The sequence below is a fragment of the Corythoichthys intestinalis genome, chromosome 22 (genome assembly GCF_030265065.1).
Source record: "Corythoichthys intestinalis isolate RoL2023-P3 chromosome 22, ASM3026506v1, whole genome shotgun sequence".
Classification (NCBI taxonomy): domain Eukaryota; kingdom Metazoa; phylum Chordata; class Actinopteri; order Syngnathiformes; family Syngnathidae; genus Corythoichthys; species Corythoichthys intestinalis.
Genome location: NC_080416.1, coordinates 27,523,475 through 27,543,069, shown reverse-complemented (window position 1 = coordinate 27,543,069; position 19,595 = coordinate 27,523,475). Strand labels below are relative to the sequence as shown.

General features: G+C 42.7%; 1 protein-coding gene across 2 annotated transcripts in view; it reads left to right on the top strand.

Annotated features, from left to right (window-relative positions):
• The window catches only part of LOC130910728 (POU domain, class 2, transcription factor 1-like), a 257,235-nt gene that overhangs the window by 224,282 nt on the left and 13,358 nt on the right, over window positions 1-19,595 (top strand). For both annotated transcript variants that reach the window (XM_057828254.1, XM_057828253.1), the window contains 6 exons: window positions 48-139; window positions 7,252-7,500; window positions 14,508-14,649; window positions 17,699-17,847; window positions 17,920-18,117; window positions 18,191-18,239. In XM_057828254.1, the coding sequence (XP_057684237.1) occupies window positions 48-139; window positions 7,252-7,500; window positions 14,508-14,649; window positions 17,699-17,847; window positions 17,920-18,117; window positions 18,191-18,239 (879 nt within the window). The remainder of the gene's footprint in view (window positions 1-47; window positions 140-7,251; window positions 7,501-14,507; window positions 14,650-17,698; window positions 17,848-17,919; window positions 18,118-18,190; window positions 18,240-19,595) is intronic.

The window sequence follows — 19,595 nt, the reverse complement described above, 5'->3', positions numbered from 1 at the left end:
GAACGAACTAATTAATGCACCTCACGGTTTTTCTCGTCCTTTTATAGCTTTGCTTTCCACACCAAATCTCATCCAGCTACCTCAGCAAAGTTCGGCGGGGCTTTTGACGTCGCCGCCCCGCCTGGGCCTCCAGGCGCAGGTAAGCGGCGCCAGAAGGGAAAACAGGGAGAACCTGCTCGCTCGGCCCAACGGGTACAATGTCGGTGCTTGCTTGGAGATTCAAGACAGTCTTTTTAGAATCAACCAATGAAGCTCATGTTAAAAACACTTTTATCCACAAATTATAATGTTTTTTTCCTTTTTTTTTTTTTTTTTTTTTTTTTTCCTGTCCTCTGTTCAGCTGTTTGACACGAAGAATGGAAGTCTAAGTGCCCGGATAGTCTGAACAGTTTTAATGTTTCACATTGAGAATCTGACATACTCCCGTTGTGGTCATTCAACATACCTTATTTATTATGACAAAACAGCAAACAGGAAGGGGTTATGGGGGAACAGAAGAAAAGAAAGAAACACAAGAGAAGAAAGAGAAGAAACACAAACAACAACAAATACATTGAACGCCTAACTACTAATATGTTGGTGCTATCGTCAGCTAAATGTATTTCCGGTTGACACCATGTGGGGGGCCTGTTGACCAGGGAAAGAGGGGGAAGAAGGTGGGGGAGTCTATAAGCTAAGTGATAGAAAGGGGTAGAGTGTACACAAATCATCTCTGTGATCTAGAACCCAGTAATCATGTGAATCCCTTGTGAGTGTAAGCCCGTTGGCGACCGACCCTACGCCGCCCCATCGCCAATCCCGGCACCGGGCCCCCCCCGCCTGGGCGCGCCGATTAATATCCAGCCACACGCGAGCCCCGCCGGGCACGTAGCCTACACAGGGCCACGGCCCCCAGCCAGCCCTGGGAGGGAGGGTGGCCTGGGGGGCATCGCAGCCCATCCCTCCTCCCGCAGCCCAGAAAAGAAGCACTTGTCCCCTCCCGAATTCAAAGTGGTCCCCCGGGCCACCCGCGCGCCCATCTACCAGCCCTCGGGAATGGCAAGCGAAGACGCACCACCCACCCCACGCCAGTCCCCAACCCCGTCCGCCCACCCGGGCCATGAGCTGCCACCGCAGCACCCCAGCTGACACGGCGCGCCACGGGGCCCCCAGCAGCCCACCAAGCCCAGGGCAGGGTCCCCCGCCGTTGCAGGCAACATCCAGCTGATACACCGTCGCCCCGCGGCAGAGCACAGGGCGGATACCCAGTTGGAGAAGAGAGGGGAAGGCGGAGGCTGGAGAATGCCGAGGAGCCGCCGCGGGGCGACGCGAGACCGGAGCCCCGACCTCCCCCAACTCCCGCGGCCGGCAGCCCAGGCAGAGAGGAGGCCACGCCTCTGTAGCCATGCCAAAGAAAAACGTGTGGGACCCACCTACCACCCTATTACTGTGGCTGCCAGGTTCCCGGCTGGCAGCCATAACCCAGCACTGTGATGGGATTGTGAGGGGAGGGTAGTGCAATGTATGCATTAAAATAGGAGATCTTGGCTTGGGGCAGTGGGACCGCAGCATGGAAATTCAGCCCAGCTGCCCGTCCCACCGCCCTTTGCCAGAGCTCTCCTGTGGAGGATGATGTGTGTTTTTCCTAAATTAAATTAATGTATGACAAAGGTCTCAATTATGCAGCCCACGGAACATTAATTTGTTGCCCCCGTTTAAAACATCTAATTGTATTGTTAGTGTTGCCTGTGCAATACAAAAGCACTGTTATACAGTTTATATTTAAAGTGCAAATTTGGAGAGAAAAAAAAAACATGAATAATACAATTTTTATGATTTCATATCATAATTTTATTAATATTTGTATTAATTGTAATACTAATATTATTTAAAGCAACACTGGGTAACTTTTCAACCTTTATAAAATATTTTCATCACATTTGTGATATGTCGTGATGTGATATGAACTAGTTGAATGACACCTGTTTTATATCTTGAGTGGGTCTGTATCTCTTTCACTGGCACTAATTAACTTTCAGGAGGGTGGCAGAACCCATACTACACAAAAAAAAATAAATAAATAAAAAAGTACTGACTGCTTTACGGCATATGTCACTTCCCCTTTCCCTAATTCATTATAAAGACGGAAGACGGATAACTTTCACTCAAATTCTGCGGGGATGGCAGAGCAACAGAGACAAAAAGTTTTGTCTGATGAGGAAAAAAAAGAGAGGCTACCAAGATATACAGAATAAACATTCGCCTGGCTTTCACTTGCTGGTGTGGCACCCCCCCCTCCACCGGGGGGGGGGTGACGGGGTTAGCCACACTAAGCCACATGGTTGCTAACCGTCATATGCTATTGTTTAGCCACAACTGGATTCATTACTCCTTCACACAGCCGCTGGAAACAGAAATATTATTCAATCCATCTGCAGGCAACCGGGAGATTGATTTTTTATTCATTGATGATTTTACAACACTGTTCAGGTGTGCGCTGGTCCCCATGGGAAACTCTTCTTTAGGGCAAAACACTTCCGCTTTTGTAAACCGGCGTCGCTAAAACCGACCAAACTGAAAAGTTACAAAATGTTGCTTTAATATTTGCTATTAGTATTACAACCCCTAGCAAAAAGTATGGAATCACCAGTCTCAGACGAGCACTCAGACATTTTATCATGTAGAACAAACTCAGATAAAAAGCTTGAAAAAAGTTTTAAAAAATGTTCCTGTTTAGCATTCAGAAACACTAAAAGAAATGAATAAAAACATCGTGGTGGTCAGTAAATGTTACTTTTATAGAGCAAGTGCTGGGAAATATACAGTACCCTCCATAATTATTGGCACCCCTGAAAAAGATGTGTTTTTTAGCTTCTAATTAGGGCTGTCAAAATTATCGTGTTAACGGGCGGTAATTAATTTTTTTAATTAATCACGTTAAAATATTTGACGCAATTAACGCATATGCCCCGCTCAGATTAAAATGACAGCAGTGTAATGTCCGCTTGTTACTTGGTACTTGTTTTTTGTTTTTTGGCGCCCTCTGCTGGCGCATGGGTGCGACTGATTTTATGGGTTTGAGGAGTGAGCATGGTGTAATGACATCAACAATGGCACGCTACTAGTTTATTTTTGATTGAAAATTTTCCAAATTTTAATAAAACGAAAACATTAAGAGGGGTTTTAATATAAAATTTCTAAAACTTGTACTAACATTTATCTTTCAAGAACTACAAGTCTTTCTATCCATGGATCGCTTTAAGAGAATATTAATAATATTAATGCCATCTTGTAGATTTATTGTTATAATAAACAAATACAGTACTTATGTACCGTATGTTGAATGTATATATCCGTCTTGTGTCTTCTTTTCATTCCAACAATAATTTACAGAAAAATATGGCATATTTTATAGATGGTTTTAATTGCGATTAATTAGGAGTAATTAATTTTTAAGCTGTAATTAACTCGATTAAAAATTTTAATCGTTTGACAGCCCTACTTCTAATATTTTTTTTTATTCAAATAATATGGGACCTTAATGGAAAAAAAGAGAAAAATCCAACCTTCAATACAAGTGCATTCATTCAGTGGGGAAAAAATCCCACATAAAGAAAAAATTATTTGACATCAAATAATGTGTGTCACAATTATTAGCACCCCTGGTGTTAATACTTTGTACAACCACCTTTTTAACCCGAAGAAAACCGAAGAAAAGACAAGGGCTGACGGGAGAAGCCTGAGCTTATCTAGTCCGGTCCCCTTTAGACCAAGGACGCACATCATTACATAATAGAGTAGACATTCCACATTGTGGTACATTATCAATAGGTGTTTTCCGAAATTTCCAGGTTCACGGTGAATCAGTAGCAGGCACACTTTTGCTCAATAGACGATGTTTATTGATTAGAAAATTCAGAATAAATTAGATTTATTGATTACAGTCCCACAAAAGCAAGCAAACAGATATCAAAAACAAGCAAACAAATGGTAACGTGATGCTAGATTTGAGGTTATCAATCTCAGAATCCCCGCGTTACGTTACAGCACAACTAGTTGTCCCTTAGAAATGAAAATCGCTTACCGTGACAAACGAGTGGGAAGCCAACAACACTCCAGTAAAGTGGCAAAGGGGCAAAGCCAGGCGACCCATCATGACCCATGGCGGACTTCACGGGTCGCCCGGAAGTGTCTGGTTTAGTAAGGACGCACCCCTCGGAGGCGGAGAGGCCAACTTCCACGACCCTGTCCAATCACAAGCATTTTAGCTACTTTTGGTTCAGCCCCCTTGAAAAAGGGCTTTTCACATGGGACAAATGAGCTGTGCTGCAACAGATGCCAACAAATGGTCAATATTTTGGGTGCAAAACAAGTTATTTCTATGGGACCCAGGCGTGTAGTAAAACAATACTATGGTGCAAAACAAGTTATCTCGTGAGATTCTCAAGCGCGTCTCCTAAATATGGGAACAAGGTGAAAAACAATAGAAGTTGTTACAGTCTACGTACAGTGCCTTGCAAAAGTATTCGGCCCCCTTGAATCTTGCAGCCTTTCGCCACATTTCAGGCTTCAAACATAAAGATATGAAATTTTATTTTTTTTGTCAAGAATAAACAACAAGTGGGACACAATCGTGAAGTGGAACATTTATTGGATAATTTGGATTGGATAAAAAACTGAAAAGTGGGGCGTGCAATATTATTCGGCCCCTTTACTTTCAGTGCAGCAAACTCACTCCAGAAGTTCAGTGAGGATCTCTGAATGATCCAATGTTGTCCTAAATGACCGATGATGATAAATAGAATCCACCTATGTGTAATCAAGTCTCCGTATAAATGCACCTGCTCTGTGATAGTCTCAGGGTTCTGTTTAAAGTGCAGAGAGCATTATGAAAACCAAGGAACACACCAGGCAGGTCCGAGATACTGTTGTGGAGAAGTTTAAAGCCGGATTTGGATACAAAAAGATTTCCCAAGCTTCAAACATCTCAAGGAGCACTGTGCAAGCCATCATATTGAAATGGAAGGAGCATCAGACCACTGCAAATCTACCAAGACCCGGCCGTCCTTCCAAACTTTCTTCTCAAACAAGGAGAAAACTGATCAGAGATGCAGCCAAGAGGCCCATGATCACTCTGGATGAACTGCAGATATCTACAGCTGAGGTGGGAGAGTCTGTCCATAGGACAACAATCAGTCGTACACTGCACAAATCTGGCCTTTATGGAAGAGTGGCAAGAAGAAAGCCATTTCTCAAAGATATCCATAAAAAGTCTCGTTTAAAGTTTGCCACAAGCCACCTGGGAGACACACCAAACATGTGGAAGAAGGTGCTCTGGTCAGATGAAACCAAAATTGAACTTTTTGGCCACAATGCAAAATGATATGTTTGGCGTAAAAGCAACACAGCTCATCACCCTGAACACACCATCCCCACTGTCAAACATGGTGGTGGCAGCATCATGATTTGGGCCTGCTTTTCTTCAGCAGGGACAGGGAAGATGGTTAAAATTGACGGGAAGATGGATGCAGCCAAATACAGGAACATTCTGGAAGAAAACCTGTTGGTATCTGCACAAGACCTGAGACTGGGACGGAGATTTATCTTACAACAGGACAATGATCCAAAACATAAAGCCAAATCTACAATGGAATGGTTCAAAAATAAACGTATCCAGGTGTTAGAATGGCTAAGTCAAAGTCCAGACCTGAATCCAATCGAGAATCTGTGGAAAGAGCTGAAGACTGCTGTTCACAAACACTCTCCATCCAACCTCACTGAGCTCGAGCTGTTTTGCAAGGAAGAATGGGCAAGAATGTCAGTCTCTCGATGTGCAAAACTGATAGAAACATACCCCAAGCGACTTGCAGCTGTAATTGGAGCAAAAGGTGGCGCTACAAAGTATTAACGCAAGGGGGCCGAATAATATTGCACACCCCACTTTTCAGTTTTTCATTTGTTAAAAAAGTTTAAATTATCCAATACATTTTGTTCCACTTCACGATTGTGTCCCACTTGTTGTTGATTCTTGACAAAAAATTAAAATTTTATATCTTTATGTTTGAAGCCTGAAATGTGGCGAAAGGTTGCAAGGTTCAAGGGGGCCGAATACTTTTGCAAGGCACTGTATGTCACAGAAGCAATCATACATCACAAAAGCATAATGTAATATTTTCCGCCATCAATAGGGTTGAGATCTGGGCTATTTGCGGCCATGACATTGACTGGATGAGACGTTCTCCGAGAAATGCTTTAACAGTTTTAGCTCTGTGGCATGATGCATTGTCATTTTGGAAAATGACAAACATATTTTCAATTGAGGGGATACGAAAGCTGTCTAAAATTTCAATGTAAACTTGTGAATTTATTGAAGATTTAACCACAGCCATCTCCCCAGTGCCTTTGCCTGACATGGAGCCCCATATCATCAAGGACTGAGGGAATTTTGAGGTTTTCTTCAGGCAGTCATCTTTGTAAATCTCACTGGAACAGCACCAAACTAAAGTTCCAGCATCATCACCTTGTCCAATGCAGATTTTTGACTCTTGACAAGGTGAATGCTAAATGCTAAACAGTTGCACTTTTGAACTAATTCATTATTTTTTTCAAGCTTTTTATCCGAGTTTGTTCTACATGATAAAATGTCTGAGTGAGTGCTCGTCCGAGACTGGTCATTCCATATTTTTTGCTAGGGGTTGTATAAATGTAAAACTGTAGCATTCCTCTCATGATTATCATGACTTGTAACCTGTCATGTTCAGTTGCTTGGTATGCCGAATGTCTAATTTAATATGCTCGAATTTTAAAAGGTTTGGCCTCGAATGCCCATCCGGTTATCAGCTGGGCTTCAGTCATGCACAAGCGCAAACATGTCCATCTCAAATGAGTTGTTTAAGGCGCATTTAACATCGGGTCACCGCGGGAATCCGGCCGACAATCTCGACCGATTGAATGCATGTCCCGCATAACATTAACCGCTTCCAGGTTCATTTACATTCTACATGCATAAACAACGTGCGGCGGCACTCCAAGCGGCAGATTGTAAACATGCCGACGTGTGCCGGCGCATTCGGGCGCCACTTTAGGGGTCGATGTTTGACGTGCCGCCACGCTCTTTGCATTCAAATTCACAGACAACACAAAACAGGCGCATATTGAAAGCCATTTGAGCATTTATTTCGAAGATTTGACATTCAGATTCAAGTTCACTCGTGGTCAACTCGATGTCACTTTCTAGCCTCACTAGTTGTTCTACCTGTGTTTCTCCCGTAGCGTGAGAAGAGCAGCGATGTCAGCGGAAGCATCACCGCCACGGTAGCGTCGACGGGAAGTGGCGGTGTGGGCGCGGCGGCGATGGGATCCACATCCGCTTCGGGCGGCGCCATGACGGCCTCCTTAAACTCAACCCTGACTCCCGGGGGCCACGGCGGGCACCTGGGAGAGGAGCCCAGCGACCTGGAGGAGCTAGAGCAGTTTGCTCGCACGTTCAAGCAACGTCGCATCAAGCTGGGATTTACGCAGGTATGATAAGAGGACAACTCTGGCTGGACATGTGTGCTCGTATAATAGTGTTTGTTGTGCAGTGTTGGGCACGTTACTTTAAAAAAGTAATTAGTTATAGTTACTCACGTCTTCCAAAAAGTAACTGAGTTAGTAATTGAATTACTCTATAGTAAAAGTAACTAGTTACCAAGGAAAGTAACTATTTCCCTTACTTTAAAAATAAGTTGTTGTATGTCAAAGAATTTGAAATTTTCTGAGCAGTATTCGAGTCAGTTGAATAGAGAAAAACAGACAGGTAGTTGTGTTATAGAACCTTGTAATATTTATTGCACCTCACCAGCGACAGATTTATCCTACACTTGAAGTAGGGTTGTTCCGATCATGTTTTTTTGCTCCCGATCCGATCCGGATCGTTTTAGTTTGAGTATCTGCCGATCCCGATATTTCCCGATCCGATTGCTTTTTTTTTCTTCTCCCGATTCAATTCCAATCATTCCCGATATTTTTTCCCGATCATATACATTTTGGCAATGCATTAAGAAAAAAATGAATAAAACTTGGACGAATATATACATTCAACATACAGTACATAAGTACTGTATTTGTTTATTATGACAATAAATCCTCAAGATGGCATTTACATTATTAACATTCTTTCTGTGCGGGATCCACGGATAGAAAGACTTGTAATTCTTAAAGGATAAATGTTACTTTGTATATTGTGACTAAATATTGCCATTTAGTGTATTTGTTGAGCTTTCAGTAAATGATACTGTAGCCATTTAACTGTTCTGCCTAAATGCATGATGGGAAGTGCAACCATCACTGTGCGTAGTGGCACCAATTGATATATCTTCTCTGCGTTGGGAAATAACATAGGGTGTTAAGAAAAAGATCAACTTCTACCTTTCTTCCCCACGATGTTTCTAATTGTTGAGTGAGGAATTGTAAGGCTTTAGCCAATTAAAAAAGCACCAAAGGCTGTCAAAATTCACTCTACTCAGTTTACGCTGCCTTGTAGCTCTATACATAGGTAAAACGGCGGCATTATAGATTGAACGCGACAATGCGTGAGTGGGTTGTGCGGCGCATGCGTTAATTGCGTTAAATATTTTAACGTGATTAATTTTTAAAAAATTAATTACCGCCGTTAACGTGATAAATTTGATAGCCCTACTTTAAGCCAAAACTAAAGACGCTGGAAGAGCGTAAGACATTTTGTCTGTAACGTTAGATACAATTAGAAAACGATTTAATTAAAAATGATTAAAAAAGGCATGTCAGATATTTTTTTGTCGATTCCGATAGTTTGAAAATGACGTGATCGGACATCTTTAACTTGAAGTGCAACAAAAATAAACAGATTTGAATTGCTTACCACAGATGTCGACAAAAGCTTTGCCCCGGGACATAAATTACACTTTACATGCACGTTTGAATGCTCTGCCATCATATCCCTCTGCATCCGTTTTGCGTGTGTGTGTTTGCTGCACGCGCTGTTCCGGTTTGTGTGTGAAAACACCGGCTCTGAAGTAAGTGCGCTATTAGGTTCGAGCGTTTGAGAATGGGGGATCACGTGAGATTTGACAACAACGCAGCCATATTGGAAGCAGGTCTGGCTCATGGGACATTAAACTTTAACTTGCCAGTTCGATAAAGAGACAAACTCGTTACTAAGGCAAAGAGCAGATATGTGATCAAACTTAAGGATGTGAACAATGTTGACCCTTACGAGCAAGCCGAAAACAAATGGAGTAAAGATGTCGACGGGCTTCCGCAATTACACGAAATGGACATTCTGCTGTATTTATTGTTTGGTGTATGTTACTAAACTCATCAGCGATTCCGAAATTACAAATTGCTACAAGCTACGAACAGTTTTGCTGCGGATGGGTGCAGGACCTGCACATTATGACCGTATCAAACGGCAACTCCATCGTTCTTGCAAAGGTAGGCTATGTGTGTTTACTATTTTCATTCCCATGAACCTGAACCTAACCAAGTCTTGGATGACAAATAAACAGAGCAGAGTAGACTCGCTACGGCTGGTAGTTTCTTCAATTTATTCAAAGTAAGTAACGCACCACTTTTGACCATCAGTAACGGTAACGGCGTTGTAACGGCGGAAAAAATAATTAGATTAGCCCGTGACTGAAAAAATAACGCCGTTATGTAACGGCATTATTTATAACGGCGTTATTCCCAACACTGTTGTTGTGTGCATTCATGTGCATGTTTGTGTTTTGTAAATGTGTGTGTTAGGGGTGAGAAAATCTGCATACCTCGCAATACGATTTGCGTTACAAGGCTCATCATAACGATGATCCCACAATAGGGCGATACAACAGTTATCAATACATGGGTCAGGAAATCATTCTTGGATATTCGACAAAACAACTAATAAACAGAAAAACAATGGAATGATTTAATCACTCGTAGACGTTGAAGGAATCTGACCTTTTAGCCAGATTGCCGGAATCACATCAGCTGAACCGCGCTAGTGCAATTCCAACAACCCGGGCCGGTGGTAGCCCGACAACCCAGCCAAAAGGGCACTTTCACCTTAGTTTTAACCCATTGTACTGACTCCATTTTAAAAGATGAAAAAATAATTTGAAACAAAAGTTCATAATTTATTCCAAGTCGGCAGCATTCATACAGCACAGAGAGACCCTGGTGAGGAGGCCAACTGGATCCAGGGTCACCATATCACAAGTCAACAAAAGATTCCTGAGAAAAGACATCTATTTGTCAAACATTCAGTCTTTTAACTCATTCACTCCCAGCCATTTTCACCGGTGCAACCCCCTTCGCTCCCGGCCGTTTTACTGGATTTTGACTGATTTGAAGGCCCACAGAAAATTCTGTTCTATTGCTATATAAACATGGAACCCACCAAAAGAAAAATTAGACTTTCTTCTTTCAGCAGGAAAAAAAGTTAGTTCGTATCTTTATCCATTTTTTAGAAATCAGCATTAGAAAATAGCTTAGCTTGAGCAATTTTCCCATTTCTGATGAAAAAAACAAATTCAGCTTTTTGTAAAAGCATACATTTCAAACATAACTTTGATTTTAGCACAGCTATTTTTTGCTTTAGTTACATCCCGAACATCTGAATAATGTTTTCTGTTTACAAAATAACATAAACAAGAAGACAAATAGAGCTTATGATAGCAAAGTAACAATTTATTTACACATAACTAACTGAGAGATGACGCTGTTGTGGCCACGACAGCCGGGGTAAACTTTTTCCTCATCGCCGCCTGTTTCATAAAGATGTTTTTTTTTCTTTTGTGGTGGCCACTGCTTCGTAGCGGAGTTCGCCTGCGTAACTTGTGTTCCTAGGTTTGGCAGTGCGCATTTCCGGCTGAGTCACGGGACACTGGAGGGTGCGGGGGACGCGAGCGGCCGAAAACGGCGACTCGAGCTCTGCTCGGCGAGCAGCACGGACTCAGCGGCATCGTCCGCTGCACTGGTGGTCCCAGTTGTTCTGCTCGGTTGTCTGCCGCCTGGCATCCTGGACGTCCATTCGGTTGTCGTCCGCCGGTGCCCCGGCCGTGCGGCCCAACCGTTCGTTCCGTTGAATCGGGTTGCGGGTCTTACCAAATGAGCTACTGCCCTCCAGTGGCCAGTTTTATTGCTTTAAAATGAATTTTCAGCATTGTGCTTTGGAGCTAAATTAAATCAGAACCTAGAGATCTCTCTTGTGAAAAAAAAATGTAAAAGATGTATTTATGCGTGTTTGGGACACTGAAACAATTAAAAATATAACTTATTTATACATTTTTGGGAGCAAATGAGTTAAAGGCTCTGGTGAGGTGGGCTGTGGTCTGGAAGAAGGTTGTGTTCTGGTCTAGTTTAGGATTACTCTCTGTGTGAATTAGGCAGGAGGGTTACGGGTAGGGGTGTGACAAAATATCGAAATGGTGATATATCGTGCTACTTTGTATCCCAAAAGGTTATCGATATGCTCCTGCCAAGAATCGAGATATCGTTTTTTAAAAAATGTAAATGTCTAAAAAAAATATAAAAAGGAACTAACAAGTTGCTACCAAAATCTTCCACCATAATAGTTTCTCAGTTACCTCGAAGGCTGCATTGACGGTGCACGACGCCCAATCGATTTAGACTGGGAATGTCCGTTCATTCGAAACCAGAGCTTTCACAGCCATTCTGTCCGATTTTCAGGGCATTTACAGGTCACTTGCGGTTCATTTACAGGGCATTTACAGGTCATTTCCTGTTGAGTTTGAGTCACTGCCTATTCATTTGGGTGTTTCACAGGTCCTGTAACTCAAAATAAACAGGAAGTGACCCATAAAATACCCACAAATCAACAGGAAGTAACTGAAAATGAACAGGTAAATGACCTTAAATGGCCCAAAATTACCTCATTGCCTGGCATTGGCTACCACTGATGGCCATACTTGTCCCACTTCAAACGGATTGTACGTCTACTAGTGATAACCTCATTCCAATTCACAGCAGAAGCTTGTGTTTCTGTTTTTTAGTTGTTTGTAAAATATCCTAGAATGATTTCCTGACCAATGTATCGATAATCGTTGTATCGCCATATTGTCAGATCATCGTTATCGTGAGCTTTGTATCGCAAACCGTATCGTATTGTGAGGTACCAAGAGGTTCCCACTAGCGGTGCAACGGTTTGCGGTTCAAAGCCGAACCGTTTGGTTCGCCCTGCACGGTTCAATACGCCTTTATGAACCGCGCCTTTTCGGTTTTGCAATTAATGTATTCCGAACGCTTATGGAATGAATTGATCGAGCTCTGTGTGCCTGTGTGTGACGTGAAGCACCGCTGTGGAGAAATTCCCGCCCCGCAAGTAAATGTCGGATCGCTGTCAAGCACCTGTGTAATAGAAGCCGAGTAAAGCCCGCTCTCGCTTACGAGCGAAGTGAAAGTGAAACAAGAAAGAAAACAAATAGCTATGGCGAGCGGAGGAGTGGAGTGACCGAATTTGAGGAAGCACCGGCTTCTTTCAAATCTGCGGTGTGGCAACATTTTGGTTTCCCCGTGGATTACAATGCGGAGGGAGAGAAAATATTGAAAAAAAAAAATTGCAAGCATTGCTCAGCGCTTGTTCCTCATGCTAATGGCAACACTTTTATAACATGACTCCAGCACCTCAGCCAGCATCACCCACAGATATCACTTTCTCAGGGGAGGACAACCCCGAAGATGACACCAGTGAAAACACACGGCGGGCTTCATTAATTTATTTGCAACGCTTGACCCGCGTTACATTGTTCCCTCGCGGACATATTTCTCCAACAACGTAATCCCCGACATTTATGAAATGGCACGCAAAGCCATCAAAGATGATTTCGCTAAAGCACATAGTTTCGCCCTGACCACTGATAGTTGGAAGTTGGACGTCCCGTGCTACAGAGTGCTACTACCTAACTGTGACGGTCCACTATAATTCATACCTGTCAAATTGTATGGTCTCGTCGTAATTTGTACAAGTGAGCACTCATTTTTTAATGTGTACGCCAGTGGTCTCAAACCGGTCCTCAAAGGGCCGCAGGGGGTACTGGATTTCATTCCAACCAAACGAGACAAATACCTTTTCACCAATCTGGTTTCTTACAAGTGTAATCAGTTGATTGCAATCAGGTGCTGCTTATGTTAGTAGAAACCTCATTGGTTGAACTGTTTGTGCTGGATCTGTTGGAACAAAAACCAGGACCCACTGCGGCCCTTTGTGGAGTCGGTTTGAGACCGCTACTGTACGCCGTACATTACGTTCAAAATCTGCACGTTTTTCGTGCATTTTTTTTTAATCCGTTCGGATTTGGTCACCGTTTCTGCAACGAGACAATGCGTTGCTTGAATGACGCGAGAAAAGTCAGAGACTCGGAGAGGGAAGAGTGTTTGTTGAGATGCTGTAGCAAACGCGATGCGAGGCTAGGTGGCTCCAATATTACCTGACTTAGCCGACAACATACATTCTACGCCTAGATATCTCATGCATATAGAACTACATGCGAACTGACAGACTCGGTAGCGTTAGTAAACAGCCGCCATTTTAGAGCAGTAAACTTCTCAGAAAGGCTCTGTTGGAGTAAACCTTACGAGCGAACCTAAGCAACTTTTTATCTAAAATACTCCTAAATCGGCAAAATCTTGACTTGAGTCTATCTTTAAAGGATGAAACCGTTTTAAAATGTTCACGTCGAAAGTAGAAGGGAGCTAATGCAAAAACGGGAGCAATTTTATCAACTTTAACGGTTGATTCACAACATCAAATGACCTCCAAACAGCAAAGGTTACTATGTTTTTTTTTTGTTTTTGTTTTTGTTTTTTTTTAAATGTAAAGGTATCACCATTTACTTTGCCAAGTAACTTTTTTACTACTGTGTGTGTATTTCAGTAGTCAGTCACTACACTAGCCAAAGAGCTAAGAGGCATTGTAACAGTCGAAAATGTTTACATTTCAAGTGTTTATTTCGTTTTTTAAAATTAAAATAAAGGCAGTTTAAAAAAAGCAAAACGCAAACCGAAACCAAACCGAAAGCGTGATCCCAAAACCAAGGTTCAAACCGAACCGTGGGCTAACTGAACCGTTGCACCCCTAGTTCCCACTCCTAGTTACGGGCATTACTGTTGTCAGTGAAACGAAAGAGAAGATTTTGCCACCTCAGTGCCACGTGAGTGCTGGGTGTCACCTTCTCAGTCGCGAGTTCCTCATTATCAAATGTTCCTTGTGGCAAGACAAGATGTCCCGCCATTTGTTCTGGACTGTCCAGAAGAGCTGATTGCGTGATTTGGTGCTGCAATAATCTAATTGTAAAATGTATTTGTTACATGCATTCTTGTGCTTTATGAAAGATTTATATCTGAATTTTAAGGGGCTTGGAAAGGATTAGGGCATTTACATGGAAAACGCGTCGTTACTAACAGAATTTTCAAATTATGAAACTACTCCCTAAATCTGAGCTTTTTTGCATTTTTGTTTGCGTGAGTGTTATATTCTGACCCGTGGATTGTTTGTTTTTGATGACTAGGGCGACGTGGGCGTCGCCATGGGCAAGCTCTACGGCAACGACTTTAGCCAGACCACCATCTCACGCTTTGAAGCCCTCAACTTGAGCTTTAAGAACATGTGCAAGCTCAAGCCTCTGCTGGAGAAGTGGCTTGGGGACGCAGGTGAGCATTTTCACTTTTCTATTCAGGTCTTGAGCACAGTGCAGACTAGGTATAATCCCGATCTGGTCACATGATCAGAAATAGGGCCTGTATCGCCATTTTTCAGAGGATCGGAATCGAGTAAAATAGTTCTACCTTGCTACCGTGTTGCCATGCTTTTTTTTCGGTATTTGAGTGGGACTCTTTATCAGCAGATTCTCAAAATCAGATGACTCGGACTCGTGTGCAAAAATATGTGATCAGGACATCCCTGGTGCAGACTAAAACTGACAACCATATGGGGAGATTAAGCTGGGGCCGGGGGCATTTCTCACATTTCTGCATAAAATACCCATCAAATGTGATCTGATCTTTGTCAAAATCACACAGATGAAAATACAGCGTCCGCTTTAACTAAAACCACCTAAACATTTATAGGTTTTCATATTTAAATTGGGATAACATGCAAACAATGACAGAAGGGGGAAAAATAAGTAAGTGAATCCTCTGCCCAAGGAGACTTTTTACAAAACATTTTAAGTCAGGTGTGTGCCCAATCACTGACCAGTGGTTTAAAGCTGCCCTGCCCACTATAAAACACACCGGGTAAGAATTGTCTTGATGAGAAGCCTTCTCTGATGTGCATCATGGCTCAGTCAGAAGAGATTTCTGAAGACCTGCGATCAAGGATTGTTGATTTGTATAAAGCTGGGAAACCATCTCTAAAAGTCTGGATGTTCATCAATCGACAGTCATAGAAGTTGTCTACAAATGGAGAGAGTTTGGCACAGTTGCTTCTCTCCCAAGGAGTGGCCGTCCACCAAAGATGACGCCAAGAGTTCAGCGCAGAATACTCAGAGAGATAAAAAAAAGAACCGCAAAGTGTCTGCTAAAGACTTACAGAAATCACTGGCACAGTCCAATATCTCTGTCTATATGTAAAACAATGGCCAAGAATGGTGTTCATGGGAGGACTCCATGGAGGAAGCCATTACTGTCTAAAAAAAAAAACATTGTTTTGCTTGTTTCATGTTCGCAAAAAGGCACTTGGACACTCCACAGAAGTTTAGGCAAAATATTTTGTTGACTGATGAAATCAGAGTTTAATTGTTTGTGGGTTACACACAATCTGTGGAGTAAAAATGGAACAGCTCACCAACATCAACTCCTCATCCCCACTGTGAAGCATGGTGGAGGAAGCATAATGATTTGGGGATGTTTGCTGTCTCAAAGCCTGGATCCCTTGCAATCATTAATGGAAAAATGACTTCAAAAGTTTTTCATTCAAAAGTTTATCAGGATGTTTTTCAGGAAAACCTGAGGTCGTATGTCAGACCGTTGAAGCTAAAAAGAGGATGGATGCTGCAACAAGACAATGATCCAAAACACCGAAGTAAATCACCTTCAGAATGGTTTCAGAAGTGGCCAAGTCAAAGTCCAGACTTGAACCCCATTGAGATTCTGGGGCATGACCTAAAGACAGTAGCCACGTTTACATGCTGACTTTTATTCATACCGATTCAAATCATTCCGAATGGAAATTTCACATCAGCTGTTTACATGTCACTTCATCTATTCCGATCCAGCGTTTACATGTGTCTGCCTTTATTCCGAAAGGACGTTTGACAACTGCCGTCTGACATTCGCATATAATCAAAACAAAGCGTCACGTTGCAAAACATGGAGATCGATCGTCAGATCAGCTGCTGTTCTAACTTTTCGAGTGGAAACAAAACTTCAGAATGACACGCCGTTCATTTAAAAAGTTGTGTGGGTGCGCTGTGCGTGTGCTTGGAAGCCATGTTGCATGTGACGTTACTTACGTCACCAAGTGATGTCACCACGTCAGTACGGAGCATGTGCAGAAAGAACGCAACCAGACACCATTCCTCTTCCCTGTTTACATGATATAATTTTACTTCTAATCGGTTTGGGAAAAGGAATATTCCACCCCTGTGAATAGGAATGAAATTCCATTCGGTTTGGGCCTGTTCATTCCGAATGAGGTGTTTATATGGAACACATTTATTCGGTTTGAACAAATATTCCGATTGTAATTGGAATATTTGGCTCCATGTAAACGTGGCAAGTGATTCATGCAAGACATCACCAGAATTTGACTGAAATACAGCAGTTTTGTTGAGAAGAATGGGCCAAGATTAGTGCCAGACTGCTCTGCAGCTACAGGAAGCTTTCGGTTGACGTTATTGCTGCCAAAGGGGGGGCCACAAAATATTCATTGTGATGGTTCACTTATTTTTCCCCCCTTCTGTCATTGTTTGCATATTATCCTCATTAAAATATGAAAACCAATCATTGCTTGGGTGATTTTAGTTAAAGAAGACACTTTATTTTCATCTGTATGATTTTGACAAAGATCATATCACATTGGATGGTGATTTTATGCAGAAATGTGAGAAATTCCAAAAGGTTCAGATACTTTTTCATACCACTGTACTCTCCGAGCATTCATCCTGTAAGTTGATTTTGTTTCTGACACTACGTTTCGGGGTCATCAACATTTTTGCCTCCCCCCGCCGCCGCCACAAAAGTCAAACTCCGCCTATGCTGACAACTTGTGTTTTGACAAGTAAGTCTGAAATGAAGTATGAAATTTGGAAGACATCTGTCATAAGCGGATGCACAAAAAAAAGTCAGTGTTAGAGTTGAAGCTAGGTTTATGTACACCTAGCTTGGCTAAAAAGAACACGCAGGAAGTCGATGTAGCTTTTGTGGAGGTTGGTTGCTGCTGTCCCCGAGCTGCTGTGAAGCAACCTTATTTATTCAGGGGAAAACAATAGGATGGGAGGGGTCAGGAAGGCATCATGGGACATTGAGGAGATCACATGGGGGCCACATGGCCCAGAACAAAGGAAAGGCTAACTAGACAGACGTTATCCTACCTGGTACCTAACTATAAGGAAAGTATAAATGTTAACTGTATGCACAACAATTCCAACAGTCAGTTGACTGTTACTACCAAATTTAAATCTCATAAGTGACAGATGAGTAATGCTAAATCGCGAGTTGAATGTCACTGATGTGTTCATTTTTGGTACATATTGTACAGAGACCATGGCAGTAGACAGCATGCTACCCAGTCCCTCTTCCATCTCCTCCCCCTTGCTGGGCCTTGAGGGTCTGGCGGGCCGACGCCGTAAGAAGCGCACCAGCATCGAGACCAACGTGCGCGTCGCTCTCGAACGCAATTTTAGCGCGGTAAAGGAACAACGTGACGTCACATCTAGCGGCCTGTCTTCTCGCCTCACTTCAATTCTGAATGTGCCTCAGAACCAGAAGCCTACCTCGGAGGAGATCCTGCTGATGGCGGAGCAGCTCAACATGGAGAAGGAAGTGATCCGCGTATGGTTCTGCAATCGGCGGCAGAAGGAGAAGCGCATCAACCCTAGCAGCAGCAGCACGCCGCCGCTTCCCGGCCAGACCTCACCTGCCGTCACGCACAAAGCCCCCTGCTACAGCCCGCACATGGTACGCCCCGCTTTCCAGCCCCTTCACCTTGACCAGCATCAGTCCTATTTTTCAGCCTTACTCTTGTCTGCAGATATCCAGTCCAGGTGTGTCTCAGGGCAGCAGCAGCCTCAGCACAACAGGTGAGGTCTCAAAGGTCAAGTTTAGTCTCGGATTCATTTTTGACACATCCCAAATGCTAAAACAGGCAACTTGACTCAAGTCACATGACTCAAATCCCCCACCTGTAGTGAGAGGTAATTCACATTTGTGCGCTATTATTAAAGGTCGGCCCACGGGAGCCCGTCCGCGAGATGAAAAATGTGATTGCGTCTTTGTGTGACTTGATGAAACGCTGAGCAGACCAATGACTTCTCTGAGCGTGAGTCAACATTGATTGTGTTGAGTGACACATAAGACACTTTGGTCATTTCCACTGTGTGACATGTCGCCTGTTTTCAGTAATCACCCAGCAGATGATGGTCTGCCAAAACACCACACTTTATTAGACGCAACGCAAAACAACATGTCCATTTCCTGGAGGCCAACAAAATTTTTCAACCTCCTAGCATTGCAATACGTTGTTGACCAGCAACACAATAATGTCTATTTCCTGGAACTAAAGACACCAAAAAAAATCAGTTTTAATTGCCTAGAACAGTGTTGTTTTCATCAACGATGATGATAACGGAAATATTTTGTCAACATTTTTTTTCCCATGATGATGACGTGACGATGACAAGTTAAAAACGTGTCTCTACGGACTAAAACGTAACAAGACAAATGCCACTTTTCGTCTGACGAGATGAAAATTTGCCATAGTTTCCATCATAAGTTCACAATGTGTGACATTTTTTAATCGTATGTGTAGTTAGCACGCATCGTTGCTGTGTTTCGTCATGTCACTCATGCAACGTGCGGCTTTCCCGCCCCACACACACACGCTCACTCACTGATGTCCTCTCCAGGCAACAGACTTGCCTTTTGTGAAACACATTTCAAGTAGGGTTGTTCCGATCATGTTTTTTTGCTCCCGATCCGATCGTTTTAGTTTGAGTATCTGCCGATCCCGATATTTCCCGATCCGATTGGTTTTTTTTTTTGCTCCCGATTCAATTCCAATCATTCCCGATAATTTGTCCTGATCATATACATTTTGGCAATGCATTAAGAAAAAAATGAATCAAACTCGGACGACTACATACATTCAACATAGAGTACATAAGTACTGTATTTGTTTATTATGACAATAAATCCTCAAGATGGCATTTACATTATTAACATTCTTTCTGTTAGAGGGATCCACGGATAGAAAGACTTGTAATTCTTAAAGAATAATGTGACTTTGTATATTGTGACTAAATATTGCCATCTAGTGGATTTTATGAGCTGTCAGTAAATGATACTGCAGCCATTTAACTTCTGCCCAAATGCATGATGGAAAGTGCAACCATGACTGCGCGTAATGGTACCAATTGATATATCTTCTCATCGTTGGG